The sequence below is a fragment of the Plecotus auritus genome (genome assembly GCF_963455305.1).
Source record: "Plecotus auritus genome assembly, chromosome: 1".
Classification (NCBI taxonomy): Eukaryota; Metazoa; Chordata; class Mammalia; order Chiroptera; family Vespertilionidae; genus Plecotus; species Plecotus auritus.
The window spans coordinates 68,344,428-68,364,217 of record NC_137770.1 but is presented as its reverse complement, the minus strand read 5'-3'; the positions used below and the strand labels follow the sequence as shown (position 1 = coordinate 68,364,217).

The 19,790-nt window shown below is 41.1% G+C and overlaps 1 protein-coding gene across 1 annotated transcript; it reads left to right on the top strand.

Moving 5' to 3' along the window:
* Positions 1 to 825: 825 nt before the first annotated feature.
* On the top strand, positions 826 to 18,977 carry BLOC1S6 (biogenesis of lysosomal organelles complex 1 subunit 6). The gene is made up of 5 exons (XM_080662592.1): positions 826 to 1,009; positions 6,009 to 6,150; positions 13,028 to 13,115; positions 14,850 to 14,936; positions 15,347 to 18,977. The coding sequence occupies exons 1-5, from the start codon at positions 928 to 930 to the stop codon at positions 15,464 to 15,466; spliced, it is 519 nt and encodes a 172-aa protein (XP_080518718.1). The 5' UTR covers positions 826 to 927; the 3' UTR covers positions 15,467 to 18,977.
* The last annotated feature ends 813 nt before the right edge of the window (positions 18,978 to 19,790 follow it).

The window sequence follows — 19,790 nt, the reverse complement described above, 5'->3', positions numbered from 1 at the left end:
GCAACCTTAATTACCTGTTTTGGTGAAATTTAACATAGTAACAGATTCTGGGGATTAAGACTGTGGACATCTTGGGGTGAGGTCATTATTCTGCTTATTACAGGTAAGGAATAGCTACTCTTGAGAGGGAGGCCAAAAGAAGAGGTGTGAATGCACTGATAAGGGCAGCAGGGTTGCAGGTGCAAGTTTCTGAGGTTTGACATTACATGTATGAGAAGAAGGGAGCGGGAGAGATAGAATCATCAATGATAAGAGTGAATCATTGATTGGCTGCCTCCTGCATGCTCCCCCACCCCCGTCTCAGCAAGTGCAGTTTTCAGTCATATGACTTAATTTATTCAGTAGATGCTGCCCCCCAGGCCTTAAATCATTCACCTACAATCCACAGGGGGAACCGGAATCCTGGCCAATGCCCCAATCAGCAAGGCTGAAGCTATGGTCCACATCGCGGGGAAGACACGCAGTCCTTGTACTTAAGGTGTTACCTTAACACAGACACAAAACTGAAGAGCTGTGCAGGATCTCAGCGAAGTAAGACCGACTGTCCGCCCAGTTCTCCAGAACCCGTCTGCGAGGTCCCGGGAGCAGCCCTCTTCTCATCCTTCCCGCCCCCCTCGCCGTCCCCGCTCCTATGGGCCCCAGGGCGGCAAGCCCGCACCGCAGACCTTTTTGACACCGCTCTCTTGACCCGCCTGTGACGTCAGAGCGGAGTCCCCAGAGCGAGGGGGTGGGGGATGATGGAGGCGGAACGGTCTGGGGGCGGGGGCGGAACCGCGGTCACGTGCCCGGAGCCCTCCATCTTCCGCTTCCGGTACTTCCGAGTGCGACCGCTGGATCCGTCCGGCTGGGCGCGGGACGCGCTTGGCCCACCTCCCTGTATCTGACCGTCTACATTACCGTCCCTACCCTGTTCCCAGCGGGAGGGACATGAGTGTCCCTGAACCGCCGCTGTCGGACGGGGTCCTGACAGGGCCGCCCGCCGGCCTGGGAGACGGGGAGCGGACGCCCGGTACGTGCTGTAGGCGGGGCGGGCGGCCGGGGCGGAGTGCCTGGGTCTCCGGGTCGCTCCCAGGAGTGAGCGGCTTTTGGCGGCTGCGGCCCTGAGCGACGTGGAAGTGGGTACCGTGCTGCCCCTCGCCCTGCGGAATCGGGGGAAACGAGATCTGCAGGGGGAAGCGGTGTTTTTGGGGTGGAGTTGGAAGCAGTTGATGGTTAAGTCATTCTGCGTTTATGTGACTCCAGCTCATTGTTAGCTATTTGTTACACGTTAGTGGTTGAGAATGAATTTGTCAAGATGATCGCTTTGTAATTTAGAAACTTGAGTTACCCAGTGCTCTGCCTTGCTTGTTGACATTGCTGCATCCCTATTCCTCCAGCAGTTCCAAGAGCGATTTAAGCCCCAATGTCCTAAGGCATCCATTGAATGTAATGGGTTGACTTGCTATGCATCCAGAATGATACCATTTCTGTGCCGTCCTTAGGAGGATTGAGAAAGTAGTTACTCAAAGCAGAGTCATGTGCTGTGGTTCAGATAAGGGACCCTAGAGGAGAAAGGCTGCAGGATTTTGGGTGTACCTTCTCTTTTATCTCTTGTTCCAGAAATATAGGGGTTACCCCAAAATAGGGCTCAGTCCTTTCTCGGTCACACTTTTGCTCAGTGATCTCCCTCTCTCCCCACATTCATAAATTGCTTCTATAAATATAACTTCCTTGTCTATATGTGCAGTTTGGGTCCCTCTCAGCTCGTTTCTTCATCTGCTTGATGGATACTTTGACAGGATTCTTTTGCACTAATCTCATAGCATGTCCATAAATAAAAGGAGGTCTCTGATCCTATTAATGGTGCCAAGTCACTCTCACTTGAAGCTTTGATGTTACCCTGGACTCTTTCCTCTCACTTGCCTCCAACTTCTGTTTAATCTAGGGGGTTCTACTATACACTTTCCAATTCCTCTTTGTATTTTCACCCTTACAAGTTGTAATGCTAATCTCCCTCTACACCGGAAGGGCTCTGCTCCCAGTCTCTTACTCTTCCACCCCATCTTTCCCACTGCTGTCACATCAGTGCTCCAAGATAAAGCTCCAGTCATGACATTTCCTTGCTTGGAAACCTTAAGTGGTTCCTAACTACTTACTAAAATAACCCATTAGCCTGGCACTCAAGGGTCCTCCTAGGCTGGCCATGTGGTTCATGTAGCTCAGTACTATTATGTCCCATGCTCCAACTACCTTCTCTATTCAGAACAATTCTGTATTCCTACTTTTCCTCATGCTGCTTTCCCCCCCCATATTGTATTCCTTTCAGTCCTGTCTTCACACCTTCTTACCCATTTGGAAATAATAGCTCTCAGATAGTTGGCAGGAGTAAATTATTGCCATCTCTTAGGAAGGCAATTTTGCAATGCCTATTTAAAATGCATAAACCTTTTGTCCCATCAGTCTGCGTCTAAGAATCTGCCCTGCAAAAACAGTGACATGGATATGGAAAGACAAGGGAGAAAGCTTGCTGCAACATTGTTTGAAATAGCAAAAAGTGAAAATAACCTAAGTACTCAACCATAGGTGTCTTTGTGCACTCGGGCTGCCGTAACAAAGTACCATAGCCTGGGTGGCTTAAATAACAGACATTTATTCTTTACAGATATGGAGGTTGGGAAGTCCAAGATCTAGGTGCTGGCAGATTAGGTTCCTGATGAGGACCATCTTCTGATCTTCACATGGTCGAGGCAGAGAATTCTGGTTCTCTTCCTTTTCTATTAAGGACAAGAATCTCATCCACCTTCATGACCTCATTTAAACTTCCCAAAGGCCCCATCACCAAATACCATTACATGGAGGTTAGGGCTTTCACATGAATTTTGGCAGGGACACACACATTCAGTCCAAAACAATAGGGAGTTGGTTAAACTATGTTAGAATTCTATTAACTTAAAAAGAATGTAGTAAAACTATGTATATGTTAATTTAGAAAGATATGTAACATATATTTAAAAGTTGTAGAAAAATACAACTAATATTTCATTTGTGATAAAAACAGGGTTTTTTCATGGATATTCAAAGACAGTTTCTTGAAGGCTGTGTAAGAAACTTCAGAATGATTCTAAGGCAGTGGTTCTCAACCTTTCTAATGCCGCGACCCTTTAATACAGTCCCTCATGTTGTGGTGACCCCCAACCATGAAATTATTTTCATTGCTACTTCATAACTGTAATTTTGCTACTGTTATGAATCGTAATGTAAATATCTGTGTTTTCCGATGGTCGCAACCCACAGGTTGAGAACCGCTGCTGTAGAGCCTAAGACCATTGGAAAACACAGATACTTACATTACAATTCATTAACAGTAGCAAAATTACAGTTATGAAGTAGCAATGAAAATAATTTCATGGTTGGGGGTCACCACAACATGAGGAACTGTATTAAAGGGTCGCGGCATTAGAAAGGTTGAGAACCACTGTTCTAAGGGCATGGGAAGGAGTATTTTTAGTTTTCATCTTTGTGTTTTAAATTTTTATAAGAGTAACATTTAAAAAAAAGGAAAAGAAATGAAAATTTCATCCATTCTTCAAGCTTTAGCACAAATGCCCACACCTACTTTAGGAATTGTTCCCAGACTTCTCTGGTGAAAGTGATCTTTCTGTCTTCTGAATTCCCTTCTGAGTTTCGGTTTCTCTAATGGCACTTCTCACATTTTATGGTTCCCTGTTTTGAACCCTTTCACAGAAAGAGACTTTCCTAATTTATTGTTATACTCAGAAACTAGTACATGATATAGGCATGCAGCAAATGTTACTTATATGAATATAATAAGAGCCCTTTCTTTTTCTTTAATCTCCCACAATAAAATACCTCGAACTTAGTAACTAAATGTATGTAAAAGCATGAAAACTTGGACATTTCCAGTAATTAACTAGAAGATTGGGGCAGGGTAGGACGGGGCTCTATGAGTTAAAATGTATACTAGTATACAGGTGGGGCAAAAGTAGGTTTACAATTGTTTGGATGGAAAATAATACAATAATTAATAAATAATAACACAAGATTAAATTGTGTTTCATTTACTCACAGCTATAAACCTATTTTTGTCCCACCCTGTATATTGTAAGACAGGTGTGATAGTTATTATTCCTTAAAGTTGAAATGTCCTTACTTGGGTGTTTTTGTTTATCTATAATACTTATGTTTTCTATATTTTATTGATTGATTTTTAGAGACAGGAAGAAAAGGGAAAAACAGTGATTTACTGTTCCACTTATTTATGCATTCATTGGTTGATTCTTCTATGTGCCCTGACTAGGGATCAAACCCACAACCTTGGCATATCGGGATGACACTCAAACCAACTGAGCTACCTGGCCGGGGCTATATTTTCTTAAAGAGAGTTGCTCTTGTTTGCCCTATAATTGAAATCAAGCAATGACATTGATTCTCAGATATACTTATATATACTTATTCACTTCCCATTTGATGGTACATCAGTGACAATATCTGTAAGTGCTCCACTTTCCCCATCATATATACAGTATATGTAAATCCTCAACCAAGGGTATTTTTGCCATTGATTTTTAGAGAGTGGAAGGGAGGGAGGGGAAGAGAGAACTAGAGAGTGAGCACGAGAGAGACAGACAGACAGACATTGATTGGTGAGAGAGAGACACATCGATTGGTTGCCTCCTGCGCCCCCACTAGGATGGAGATCAAACCTGCAACCAGATGCGTGCCCTTGACCAGGAATCGAACCTGCCATCCTTTGGTGCACGGACTGCACGGACTGACACTCTAACTATGGAACAACACTGGCCAGGGTTCCCCATTATATTTTTATTTCATTTGTGGAGTGCGTCAGTTTTTAATTAGATCTTACCTGTTTGAATATTGCTTTGCAACTTTGAGAATTCCAAACTTTGCTCATGTGTTTTTCAGGATCAGAATAAAAACCATACTATTTTATTTTGATCTCTAAAAGCTTATTTTGAATATGACAGCATGTTATATTCCTCACATTTAAGTCTGTGGTAAAAATTATTCTTGGCAATTGGTTATAAGCAATGTGTTGTAATAAGTGTATTCTATATAATTATCTAATTTGATGTTTCTGATTATTACCAGGTTATGATTAAAGAGAGATGTTTGAGAGTTTAATATTAGTTTAAAAATGCTTGTAGAGTACAATTTTAATAATGTGATTATCTCATTTTTTTCTCCTTCTAAATCAGTGATTCTAAAATCTTACAAACCAATCATTGAACACTTTAGAAATTGTTTTGTACTTTTCCTGGTAGTTGTAGTGATTGATGGGTATTCATTTTTGATATTTTTGAATGCCTGCTACAGTGCTTGCACTCCTTTTGTTCAAAGGAAAAGTTTGAGGTATCACGCCTAGATTTACACACAAGACATTATACATTATTTTCTACAGTAAATTAAGATGTTGATCTCAAAAGAGGAGAAATTCTTAGAAAATTTCTCTCCTCCTAACAAATGACAAAACAGCCCCCCTTTTGCATGTAAATAATATCTCAACTATATACAGAATAAATGTTGATCCATATTTTTACTTCCATAAAAATGAAAAAATATTTTTTAGGAATTGAGTTTAAAAATATATATAATTTCTGCCTGCTTTTGAAAAGAAGAATTCCTTGCTTTCATTTAGTGATTATTTCCCACTTTTAGGCCCCAGATTCCTTTCATAATCCATTGAAAACTATAAGTCCTTTGTTATGAAAAATACATAAACATACAGAATTTTGCATATATTAATATTCTTTTAATCTAGACTTTACATTATACTAGTAGCTTAAAAACATGTTTTAAGTGTTCATAATCCTTTTATTAGAGGATACTCAGAAGGTAAAAGTTAGAGAAAATAAGAGAAAAGGATACCTGTACTACCTCATATATGTGTGCTGAACCCCACGGCCAGCCTCCTTCCCTGCCTGCCTACTACTCTCTCATTCCTGTGTCAACTTAAAAGCTTCCTAAATTTGATTTTTGCTTGGAAACAGGTTTAAGTGACACTTCTCCAGATGAAGGGTTAATAGAGGACTTGACTGTGGAAGACAAAGCTGTGGAGCAACTGGCAGAAGGATTGCTTTCTCACTACCTGCCAGATCTGCAGAGATCAAAACAAGCCCTCCAGGAACTCACGTGAGCTAACAAAAACCAGAGGTGCACTCATTTCCCCTCTGGTAGAGTCAATTACTGTATAAGTATATACTGTATTAAGGTATTTTGTTTTGTAACATGTTATTCAATTGGGCATTTCTATATCTTTACTGATAGCAGATGGGAGTAGAGGAGTTCATAGTTATCCTATATAATAAAGAGGTAATATGCAAATTGACCATCACTCCAACACACATGATGGCCGCCACAAGATGGCCGGCAGGGGAGGGCAGTTGTGGGCGGGCAGTTGTGGGTGATCAGGCCAGCAGGGGAGGACAGTTGGGAGGGACCAGGCCTGCAAGGAAGGGAAGTTGTGGGTGATCAGGCCTGCAGGGGAGGGCAGTTGGGAGGGACAAGGCCTGCAGGGGAGGGCAGTTAGAGGTAACCAGGCCTGCAGGGGAGGGCAGTTGGGAGGGACAAGGCCTGCAGGGGAGGGAAGTTAGGGGCAGCCAAGCCTGCAGGGGAGGGAAGTTAGGGGCAGCCAGGCCAGCAGGGGAGGGCAGTTAGGGGCAGCCAGGCCAGCAGGGGAGGGCAGTTGAGAGGGACAAGGCCTGCAGGGGAGGGCAGTTGGGAGGGACAAGGCCTGCAGGGGAGGGCAGTTGGGGGTGACCAGGCCTGCAGGGGAGAGTAGGTGGGCCGACTAGGCCAGCAGGGGAGGGCAGTTAGGGGTAACCAGTCCTGCAGGGGAGGGCAGTTGGGGGGGACCAGGCCTGCAGGGGAGGGCAGTTTGGAGGGACAAGGCCTGTAGGGGAGGGTAGTTGGGGGGGACCAGGCCTGCAGGAGAGGGCAGTTGAGGGGGAGCAGGCCTTCAGGGGAGGGCAGTTGCGGGGGTGGGGGGGACCAGGCCTGCAGGGGAGGGCAGTTGGGAGGGACAAGGCCTACAGGGGAGGGCAGTTGGGGGGACCAGGCCTTCAGGGGAGGGCAGTTTGGGGGGACCAGGCCTTCAGGGGAGGGCAGTTGGGGGGAGGGTAGTTGGGGTCGACCAGGCCTGTAGAGGAGGGCAGTTGGGGGTGATCAGGCCTGCAGGGGAGGGCAGTTGGGGTCGACCAGGCCAGCAGGGGAGAGCAGTTAGGGGCAATCTGGCCTGCCGGGGAGCAGTTAGTTGTTGATCAGGCTGGCAGGGGAGCGGTTAGGGGGTGATCAGGCTGGCAGGCAGAAGTGGTTAGGGGCAATCAGGCAGGCAGGCAGGCGAGCGGTTGGGAGCCAGCAGTCCTGGAATGTGAGAGGGATGTCTGACTGCCCGGTGGGATTGGGCCTAAATGGGCAGTCAGACATCCCTCGAGGGGTCCCAGATTGGAGAGGGTGCTGGCTGGGCTGAGGGACACCCCATCTCCTGTACTAATTTCGTGCACCGGGCCTCTAGTCTAAATATAAAAAGTGAAAAGAATACTTCTAGGGTGTTTGGCTTCTAAGAAGTATCCCTAAATCTTATCTAGACTTTGATTAGCTTTGGGTGTTTGTTTTGTTTTTGTTTTTTTTTTAATATATTTTGTTGATATTTTACAGAGAGGAAGGGAGAGGGATAGAGAGCTAGAAACATCGATGAGAGAAACATCGATCAGCTGCCTCCTGTACACCTCCCACTGGGGATGTGCCCGCAACCAAGGTACATGCCCTTGACCGGAATCGAACCCGGGACCCTTCAGTCTGCAGGCTGACGCTCTATCCACTGAGCCAAACCGGTTTCCGCTGCTTTTGGTGTTTTACTGTTATTTTATGAAAGTCTTGTCTATTGGGAATGTTGCAGGATGGCCATACAGTATACCTGTTTCTGAGTAGAATTGCAAAATTGCTTCCATAAGAGTCACATTTGTATTCAATTGCTGGCTCACAAGTTGCTGGAAATCCTTAGGTATCTTTTTAAAAGAATATATATTAATTGATTTCAGAGAGGAAAGGAGAGGGAGAGAGAGAGATAGCAACATCAATGATAAGAGAGAATCACTGATTGTCTGCCTCCTGCACAACCCCTACTTGGGAATGGAGCCCTCAACCTGGTCATGTGCCCTTGACTGGAATCAAATCTGGGACCCTTCAGTCTGCAGGCCAATGCTCTGTCCACTGAGCCAAAGCAGCTAGGGCCTTAAGTATCTTTTTTTAATTTTTAATTTTTTAATATTTTTATTTATTTAAAAAATATTTATTGTTGAGAGTATTACAGATGTCCCCATTGTTCCCCTTCACTGGTTCCTGCCCTGCCCCAGGCTTTAACCACCCTATTGTCTGTGTTCTTAGGTAATGCATATATGCATATAAGTTCTTCAGTTAATCTCTTCCTACCCCCACCCTCATCCCTTCCCTCTGAGATTTATCAGTCTGTTCCATGTTTCCATGCCTGTGGTTCTGTTTTATTCATCAGTTTATTTTGTTCATTAGCTTCCTTGTTCATTTATTTTTAGATTAAATTGTTGATAGATATGTATTTATTGCCATTTTATTGTTCATATTTCTTTTCTAATTCTTCCTTTTTCCTCCTCTTCCTCCTCTTCCCCCTCTTCTTCCTCCTCCTCTGCTTCTTCCCCCTCTTCCTCATCTTCCTCCTCTTTTCTTCCTCTTCCTCTTTTCTTTCTCCTCCTCCTCCTCCTCCTCCTCCTCCTCCTCCTCCTCCTCCTCCTCCCTTTCCTCCTCTTCTTTTTCTTCTTGCTGGGATTTAAATTGGGATTGCATTGAATCTATAGATCAAGTTGGGAGGAATTGATACTTAATATTGAGACTTTAAAAATTTTTTTTGAGAGAAACAAACATTGATTTGTTGTTCCACTTATTTATGCATTAATTGGTTGATGCTTGTGTGTGCCCTGACCAGGGATTCATCCTGCAATCTTGGCCCATTGGGACAGTGTTCCAACTAAGCTACCTGGGCTTTTATTCCATGTACTTGGAATATGTCTCTATTATTTATATCTTTTTGAAAATTTCATTCTTAATTATGTTAGTAATTTGTATATTTTTTTCCTTTCTCATCTGTGTGTCTTTTATTTTCTTTCCTTTTTGTATTGCCTTAGCTAGGACTTCCAGTGTCACATAGACAAGTAGTGAGAATGGACATCTTTTCCTTGCTCCTGATCTTAGGGGGGAAAACAACTAGTTTCTCACCACAAGTTTGATGTTAGTTACAGGTTTTTTAGATGTTCTTTAACAAGTTGAGGAAGTTCCTCTCCCTAGTTTGTTGAGAGTGTTTTTAATCATGAATGGTATTGGACTTAAATACTATTTCTGCATCAACTGATAGGACCATATGATTTTTTTCTTTAGCTTTCTTCTTTTCAAATATTGAACCAGCTTTGCATACTTAGAATAAATTGTACTTGGTTGTGGTGTATAATACTTTAAAAAGTATATTTTTATTGATTAAGAGAGAAAGGAAGGTAGAGAGAGAAAGAGAAACATCAGTGTGAGAGAGCATCATTGATCGGTTGCATCCCATACACACCCTGACCAGGGATCAAACCCACAACCTGGATATGTGCCCTGACCTGGAATTGAAGTAAAACTGGACAACGAATGAGTCTGGGCTGCCTGTCACTACTTTAGCCAATTCAGTAGAGACAGCGTTGAATCATATAAGAATGTTTATTCTAATACTGCCGGCAGTATGGGAGAGCAGCAGGTCAGCCACAAAAGTCTGCTCTCCAATCCCCCATAAGCCAGCTGTTTATATTGGGTTGGACAAATATTACATGGGGAAGCTGGGATTACAGGCACCGTGAAGTAGGCATTTCGGGCTGGGGTGGGATTCCATTTGGCTAACAAGATTGTTAATCTTGCCATATTAAGTAGTTCTTGAATGAGAATGGACTTTCCAAGGTTGACTCTCAGGTCCCAGGCATGTACAACTCCCAGCCAGGTTCTTTAATAAGAACAATGCAATCATGGTTAAACAGAGCATGTTTAGTATTTCTTATAACTATATCTAGTCTCCAATATTCTATTTTTGCCCCTAACAGAACCAGCAACCCTTTGGTACATGGGACGGTCGCTCAACCAACTGAGCCATACTGGCCAGGACTGGTGCATAATTCTTTTTATACATTGTCAAATTTGATTGCCAATATCTTATTGAGAATTTTTGCATCTATGCTGATGAAATACATTGGTCTGTAGATTTTCCTTTCCTTTATCTGGGTTTTGATTTTAGGGTAATGTTGGCCTCATAGGAAATGCTCTTCCTACTTCTGTGTTCTGGAAGAGGCTGTAGAAAATGGGCATAATTTCTTCCTTAAATGTTTGTTAGAAGTCACCAGTGAAACTCTGGTCCTGGTGCTTTCATTCTGGGAGATTATTACTTATTAATTTAATATTTCTAGTAAATATATTGTTGGCAGTTAGACAGACATGAGCAGAGTAGGAACAATAGGCCAGGTACAGGTCACCAGGGCGGAAAACCCTGGGTGCCTAGCAAAGAACAAAATTGGAAAAACAGGTATTGTGGAGTGGGACTTTGCCCTCAGGGTGACCTTTCCTCCCCTAGCATATAGTTGGTCACGCAGTTTAGATTCCCTGACCTTTCATATTATAGGTCATGTGGTCCAAATCCTGCCCTGACCTTTCGTCCCCTGGCATGTCCCTAGTCATGTGGTAGATCTCCTTAGAGGAGGAACAACAGGGCAGGAAAATAGCCTTATATGACTCCCATACAAGCCCTTGCATGAGCACACATTGAGCCTTAAGCCCTCAGGACAATGAGGTTCTGACCTGCATCAGGAACAAAGCCTTCATCAGGAACAAAGCCTCAGGTACTGAGACAGAGTTTTGGTCAAACTAGAGATAACATCTAGACCTCAGCTTCAGGCCTAGAAAAGCAGCAAAACTAGACAAAGCATAGCCATGGCTGACATCAGGACCAGGTGCAATGACTGATGACCCCTACCCTGGTGCTGACCAGCCAGTAGAGACCACGACCCTAAAGGACACACCTGATAAACTGATGAATATTTATTGAGATCCTCCCCTGAGACCTCTACCAAGATTCCCGACTTTAGAAAACAGATAAAAACCTGTAAGACAAATAATCCAAAGCTGGCTGTCTCTCTTGATTACACACCTTTCCTTCCCCTTTTCTTCCCCTCAAGACATGTACCTTTGCTTTCTTTCTCCTTAGCTCCAAGGGCCTTTTTTTGCTTCTGTAACTTGTTTCCAGAGTCCATGCAGCCCAGCTGGCGCCCTCTTCCGCAGCTCACTTCTTCTATCTCCGTGACTTTCTAAATAAACTTTCGCTTGTATTTGGGTTTTTAGCTCTGAATTCTTTCTTAGCCAAACTCAAGGACCAACATCTAACATCTGGTACTGTTTGCTGTTAAATATAGGCCTACTTAGATTATCTGTTTCTTCTTGTGTGAATTTTGGTAGATTTTGTCTTTCATGAAAGTAGTCATTTTCATCTAAGTTATCAAATTTGCAGACACAGAGTTGTTGAAAATACTCCTTTATTATCCTTTTCATATCATGGGATCAGTGGTGATGACTAACCTTTCTAATAAATTATGTTAGTAATTCATATCTTCTTTCTTTTTTTCTTTGTTAGTCTGGTGAGAGGTTTATCAATTTTATTGATCTTTTGAAGCACCAACTTTTGGTTTTGTTGATTTTTCGATATTATTTTCTTCTTTTTTTTTTTTTAAATATATATTTTATTGATTTTTCACAGAGAGGAAGGAAGAGTAATAGATAGTCAGAAACATCGATGAGAGAGAAACATCGATCAGCTGCCTCTTGCACACCTCCCACTGGGGATGTGCCCGCAACCAAGGTACATGCCCTTGACCGGAATCGAACCTGGGACCCTTCAGTCCGCAGGCCGACGCTCCATCCACTGAGCCAAACCGGTTTTGGCTCGATATTATTTTCTAGTCATAGCAGCCTGTATTTGCTTTCCTGTTTATCTCAGATTATTGACTTACTGGGTTCTCGTACCATCCATTCTATGTTTCACTTGCTATGGTTTCCAGTCAGAGCTGATGGGACAAACCTAGGACCTCTGGGGTGTGCCAGACTCAATGCTGGATGGTGGAGATGCTGTAACTGCCCTCAGTCTCTTCATTGTTATTTCTTTTTCTCATCTTTGCTCTTTGTTTAGCATAGTTTTGCTAGTAAATTCTGTTTTTTTTTTTTTTTTTGTCAATAGTATTCTTTAAAATATTTAATTAGGTGACCCTTCAGTGCCACTTATTCCTGTGATCCTAGTATTGATTGATCTAGAGAGGTACTGGTATCATTAGGAAAGTTGGTTTCTCTTTCTCAGTAAAAGGTTTTGAATCAGAATTTTTATGAGTAACCTTCAAAATTATGTGGTCTGACCTTCTCACTTTATAAATGAAGAAATTTAGACCCAGAAAAATAAACTAAGATCACACAACTGATTATTGGTAGGGGAATCTTGTGATTCTTTGTCTTTTTTCATCTTGCTTCCTTTTTATCCCTTTAGACTTATTATCCCTTGATATCCCTGCATTTTTTTCCAACTCTAAAAAGTCACTTCTCCTTATTTTGTTTGTGGTTTTCTTCCAGTTTCAATATAAATAAAATAGCAAGTTTCTTTGGCAAAATAGCATAAAAAATCTTTTTTTGGATAATACAGAAAATTGCCCAAAATAACAAGTAATAACTTTAAATGACTTGGTCATTTTAGTTACTAGAATCTGAAATTGAGGCAAGAATTAAAGATACATTTGGTTATCAGAATGTGGCTTTGGAATATTATTTTGAAAATGATTATGCTGAACCTAATAAGCCTTGGAGAATCAATAAATTTCCAACTTAATGTCTACCTTCAACATTAAACAAGATGAATGTGATTCCTTTTAATGAATCAGCACTTACAGTTTGTAATGTTTATTTTGTCCGTGTGCTTTTGTTTCAGACAGAACCAAGTTGTATTATTAGACACACTGGAACAAGAGATTTCAAAATTTAAAGAATGTCATTCTATGTTGGATATTAATGCTTTGGTAAGTATGATTTAATTGACATAGCTTAATGACATCTTTCTTGTTTTAGAAATAGGTTTGTCCTCCCAACTTTATACATAGGTATGTTTGGGATCTTTTCATCTACTTTTTAAAGGGTAGAATTTGTCTTTTAATAGGAAACTTGGATTTACTTTACTGGAACTTCTGTTGTCTTGAATAGTTATCTTTCAAATGTTGAACTTGTGATAGGAAATAGAACTTACTTATGGAAGTCTGGAATAGATTTTTATTTTTATAAAAGAGAACTAAAAATAAGAAAATTTTGGGATACTATTTTTCCCCTTAGGGAAAGTGCATCTCTTTTTATCAATTACATGGTTTTTAAAATTCATATTTAATTGTATGACATTTTCATAATGTTATGACAAATTAACGCTAAAACGGACCCTTTGAAGTTCCTTTATGGACCCTTTAAAGCTTTCAATATAAATGACAATAATTGAATTTCATCAGAAGCTCTATAGCTTTTAGATGAGAGGAACCGATACTCTTTACTAGTATTTTAAGAAACAAGAATTAACAAAAATAAGGAACTTAGGACTACCTTTCCCTTCAGCATAAACATTACAAATACCTTGTTTTGCATGATTTTTCTGAACTTTCACGCATACCTCCTCAGTAAATGGATTTTTCACTGGACAAATATGGCTTATTAATATTTTCCTTTTATAACAATCAGAAAGGAAGTCCATCTCCTCTAGCATTAGGCAGAGGCCTGTGGTAGTAAATGCAAAGTTTTCTGCCTGTAGTTCCTGACATCTCGTGAAGGAGGCAGGCAAGGCTGCACTGACTTACAAAAACTTGTTGAATAAATGAATGATAAATGAACCAAGCAGATGTAATACTGTTGCTTCTGTCTCAAGGGGCAGAAACTAAGTCTTACTCTTTTGTCTTCTCTCAGCACCATAGTGGTTCTGATTATCATTTAGGAACTGAAAACTGGAAGGTCGAGAGAGAGAGAGAGAGAGAGAGAGAGAGAGAGAGAGAGAGAGAGAGAGAGAGAGAGAGAGAGGAGGGGGGGAAGGGTCTGTAAGCTCTAGAGCTCACCAGACTATGCCTTTACGTATAGCTGCATGAAGGTTGCTAGTATCTCTACCGACACTTCTCTCAATTTTGTTACCTGGTCTTCTCTCTTCCCTTGCCTGAGAGCGAGGTGCTTTTTTGCTTTTCTGCCATCTCTAAGTGAGATGGAAAAATCTACACCGTAACTCCGTGGGAGGAAAAGTGTCCTTACAGAGGTGGTTCTGCTTGGTCTGACTTCAGAAGCCCACAGGGCTCTCTAGACACAGTTTGCCTTTTCCTGATGGGCAGACACTTAAACTGTCCTTTATCCTGGCTTGGTCTTTCTCTTGTAAAGGCAGTAGAGAGTTTTACTTTTCTCAGATGAAGCTGATAGCATTATTGGGTAGTCTTACTGAATTTTAGGATTATATTGCATTTTTTTAAAGCAAAAATGTATCTGTATACAAAATAAATGCCTACTTTGTGGTTAGTAACTTTTTATCAATCTGATCTGAATCAAGTGTTTTCAAAATTCTACTAATGGTTTAAATAAAATTTAAATTTGGACTTAAATTGTGGAAATAATTAAGGCTTTAAAAAATTTGACCAATTTAGGAAGAATGAAGTATTATGCAGGCATTGATTTATTTAATCCATTTTGATATTTCAGTCTACTTTAATTTGACTTTTCATTTATTTTTCCATGTTAAGTTCACTGAAGCCAAACACTATCATGCCAAGTTGGTGAATATAAGGAAAGAAATGCTGATGCTTCATGAAAAGACATCAAAGTTAAAAGTGAGTTGGCAGGTTCTTTTATATTCTTTATAAAAGTAGAGGTGTAATTGTTCTTCAGTATTCATTTCTGACTTCTTATATATCCATATACAATAATATACTCAATTCATGGTACATTGTTTTCTTTTTTTATTTTAAAACATCCAGTTGAACCCCACTCTGGGCTTTTTTACTGATAGCTGGGCTTGTAGGCTCCTATTCTCTGAATATGGCACTACAATCCTCATTTAATGGAGTAACAATTCTTTTTTCTTTTTGTTCCAAGGAGACCTTAAATTACCCAGAATGAATTTATAAGTTAAATATGAAATGTATTAATATGTATTGATTACTCAAACAAAAGCACTTTTAAATTAGGCCATAATCTATAAACCTTGATTGTTCTCTTGTTTTTTGAATTTTTGATATAGAAAAGAGCACTTAAGCTGCAGCAGAAGAGGCAGAAAGAAGAGTTGGAAAGGGAGCAGCAACGAGAGAAGGAATTTGAAAGAGAAAAGCAGTTAACTGCCAAACCAGCGAAAAGGACATGAAAAGTTGAATGTGTTTGTGTGTTCTTCCCTCCCTTGTCCCACGTGCTTTGCATTTAAGAAGACTTAAGTGCAGACTGAAGTTAAGGTAGTGCCTTATACCATTGTGTCCTGTTTTGAAATCCTTTCCCCAAGAGTGCTGTCTCTATATGTTCATTTTAGCCATTTAAGAAGCTTCTTCTCTTCCCTCCCCCGCCGCCCCAAGTAAAAGACAAAATGTCACTTGGTTGGATATTTATGGGTAATTTTTCAATTTCTGTTTTACTTAATTTTGAAATTCATTATTTTGGCCTTGAATCACTTATGAACTGGAAAATGGTTTGATTGTTTTCTTAATAGACTAGGCTTTAAGTGGTTAAAAATTAGTATGAGTGTTTTAGCTTCTGAATAACTGTGGAATTAAATTGCAGTTTCTTATTTTATGAAATGACTTGCCTCTTTTGTAATACAATGCTGGTTTTTGGCAATTGCCTTTTCATTGCTTGGTTACGAAGAAATGCCAGCTGTTTAATCACATATGCTACTGGAAAAGAGGTGATGGTATAAATCTTTGTGAAGAACATGATAGAAAAGTGTATACACAGTAAATAATAGCATCTTAGGCATAGGCGAGGTGAGCACGATGCCAGATAGATTCCACTAACCATATACTCTATCTGCTTCCTAGCATTGTTGCCACTTAGTTCTTAGGTAGCTTCTGGTTCAGAGTAGATTGTATCTGTCCCTAAAGTTTGGCAGGGGTGGTGGTAGAGCTGTCACACACTCAAATATGCTTAAATATTTATAATACTTAGTAAGAGTTGTCACACACTGAGATACGGTTGTCAAGCTGATATGATAGTGAGCTCAACTTTCCAAATGGAAGGTCTCATTGCTGGTTCTATCTTCTGATTTGCTGTGTGGCTTTACATGTGGTTACTTAAAAAAAAAATGCTGAGAGTAGATTGATAGATACCAACTACCGATTTTGTAGATAATGACAAGAATTATGGAAAATTGGTAAATAGCTTCTTCACAAAAGAGGCAGCATGATACTGTTAGCATTTTCTAGATATCCTCCCCCCAGTATTATAAATAGAAACTTATGTGAGGGAAATGTGAAGTTTTATTGTTTTTAAAATTGAGAGTTTATTATTTACTGTTTTTAGTATTCTTTAATGACTGGCTGGTCTCCAGTCTGTTACACAGAGACTGTACAGAATCTGTAAAGGTGTGTGATTAGAATGTATATTTTTTTATAGTCTACATTATGTTTTTGGTAAGCTGGAGTCAGCGTCTGATCACATATCAGGATACTTAGTGATAGAGAAGCATGAGATTTAAGTTGCGTGCGAAGAACTGGTCTGGTTAAAGAAAAGTTTAAATAGCTTGAAAGCCTTTTCCTTCTTTAATGAATGAATTATGATCTCATAGTTCACTTGACTTTGACCTTATGTTTAAGAATACATTTATTTTAAAAGACTACATGTTGCCCTCAAGTACTGGCTAAAACTGCCTAGGGCAGGATTCAATAGTGCTTGCAGTACAATGTCACCTGCATGCTGAATGTACTCATTTATAATCTGACAAAGGCTGTGCATTGTTTCTCAGAGTGGTTTGTGGACCAGCTGCAATGATTATTTAAATGCTGGTCCCTGCACTCCACTCTCAGTCTACTGAAGCAAATCTGTTTATGTTGCTTTTTAAAAAGTTTCCTCAAGTGATTCATGTATCTTAAAAGTTGAAAACCACTGGTCTAGTGGTTTAGGTCAGAGGTTCCCACACTAGGCTACATATTATTATCACCTGGGAACTGAAAAATACAAAACAAAAAACAACACACTCAAAATTTAGGAAGATTCTTACTCTTTAGTCCTGAGGTGGGGCCCATACAAATTTTAAAGAGCTCCCCACACTGGTCTAGACTATTTTAGTGATTTATATTTATAAAAAGTGAAATAGTTTAAAAAGCCACACAGTAACTTTTGGGATTAATCTTATGAAATAAATTCTGAACTGCTGCTTTTGATATAAAGTCAGGTTTAAGACTGAAATTGATAGCAGGCAGGAAATAAAGAACTCTGGTTAATCAATTGAACTTTTGTGACCTGTATTAAAATAAATCATGTTTATTGAATGAATGGCAGGGCACATATGCTTTTAGAATTGTATTATTTAACTTTGAAGATTTTTAAAAAATGCAATTTTTAGCCCTGGCACGTCCCATGCACAGAGAGGTCACTGGTTCCCATTCCGGTCAGGGCACATACCTGGGTTTTGGGCTTGGTCCACAATAGGGAGCATGCAGGAGGCAGCTGATCGATGTTTCTCTCTCTCCCTCTCCCTTCCTCTTAAAAAAATCAATAAAAGCTTACATATTTTTAAAAATGCCTGGGGCGTGGGATGGGGGTGGGCTAAAAGGAGTCGATGGGGGAAAAGAGGGAACATATGTAATGCTTTCAACAATAAAGATTTTATTTTAAAAGTAAAAAAAGGCATCCTATATAATAAAAGCATAATATGAAAATTGACCCAATGGCAGAACAACTGGTTGCTGTGTCGTGCACTGACCACCAGGGGGCAGACACTCAACACAGGAACTGCCCTCTGGTGGTCAGTGCGCTCCCACAGGGGGAGTGCTGCTCAGCCAGAAGCCGGGCTCTTGGCTGGCAAGCGCAGTGGTGGTGGCAGGAGCCTCTCCCGCCTCCACTGCAGGCAGGTGGTAAGGAGCGAGGGGTCCTGGACTGTGAGAGGGCGCACGTCGGGCTGAGGGACCCCCCCACAGTGCATGAATCTCATGCATCGGGCTTCTAGTGCACTGTATTTAGGTCAATTGTAAATCAGAAGTAATTCCCTTGGTAACTAAATTAATTAAATTTTAATTACCTTTGTAATTAAAATTGAAAACTTTAGCTGTATTTCAGCAACATAGAAACATATCTTACTAACTAATCCTGGTCAGAACCCTTATACTGTATTTTTGCACAAAATAATGAATTGGTACTTGGGTTGAAAAATGTTGCCTTTGTTGTGATACTATTTCCCATGTATTGAACTAAAATGATGGGAGTTGATTTTGTGTTTCTGTGTAGGAGGTGTCATGTAGATATGCAGATATGGAATGTAACATGGATTGTATCCTTGTGAGTTTTTGGGTTGATATAGTTTATAAATATGACAGTTACAGACTTTCATGATTTGTCTGATTTTGAACTTGTAAAATGAAGACTACTTTTTACACATTTAATTTAAAAAGGCCTTTGAATTATCCAAAGTCATTGATAAAGCACTATTTATTGTGTACATAGCACTGTATACTTCCCTTTATGGACATTATTTCAACCATTCCACTCCGTTGCTTTCCTCTCCTGTCACCTTTCTCTTAATGTTCTCTGAAATTTGTCACAAAATGACTAGTTCACTCATGAAGTCTTTTTCAGAAAAGTGATAGAAAGTGTTGTGAAAAGATACTAGTTGAAATAACCCAACTTTATAAAGTTTTAATTTGAGAATAAAAATAATAGCTACTACTTTTAGTAGTTTGGTGGAAGTGCTTCATAAGGACCTATAGCCTATAAATAACAAAATGCCAACTAATAGAATATTACACACACACACACACACACACACACACACACACACACACACACACAGTAGTGGCCCGGTGCACGAGATTCATGCACGGGATGGGGGGTATCCCTCAGCCCAGCCTGCACCCTCTCCAATCTTGGACCCCTTGGGGAATGTCTGACTGCGGGATCGGGCCTAAACCAGTAAGCATTCAGACCCCTCTCACAATCCGGGACCGCTGGTTCCTAACCGCTCACCTGCCTGCCTGCCTGATTGCCCCTAGCTGCTTCTGCCTGCTAGCCTGATCACCCCCTAACCACTCCCCTGCTGACCTGATTGATGCCTAACTGCTCCCCTGCCGGCCCAATCGCCCCCAACTGCCCTCCCCTGCCAGCCCAATCACCCACAACTTCCCTCCCCTGCCATGACCCACCTCCTCCGGGACCCACCTCCTCCGCCCAAGGCTGCAGAGATGCCGGGACCAGCCTACTCTGCGCCGGCAGAGCCGCGGGACCTCCAGGCCTCACTGCATGGAGTGGCTGCCGGGCCCCACCTCCACTGTGTATGTGGCCATCTTGTGGCGGCCATATTGTGATGACATCGCGTGCGAGGGCCACCTAGGCTTTTATTAATATAGACCAGTGGTTTGCCGCTCTGTTGACTAATGAGTTTGCCGACCACTGTCATATACTACCCTTTACCTCTTTGCACACAATATGCCACAATTGCCTAATCCTCACAGCTTCCAACTACACGGTAACATTTAGTCTAGTCCAGT

Bases quoted from the DNA above. Each gene is read 5' to 3' on its own strand.
- BLOC1S6 (XM_080662592.1), top strand. From the start codon at position 928: ATGAGTGTCCCTGAACCGCCGCTGTCGGACGGGGTCCTGACAGGGCCG. The intron at 1,010-6,008 runs GTACGTGCTGTA...GCTTGGAAACAG, and splicing joins AGACGGGGAGCGGACGCCCG to GTTTAAGTGACACTTCTCCA. The intron at 13,116-14,849 runs GTAAGTATGATT...TTCCATGTTAAG, and splicing joins TGTTGGATATTAATGCTTTG to TTCACTGAAGCCAAACACTA.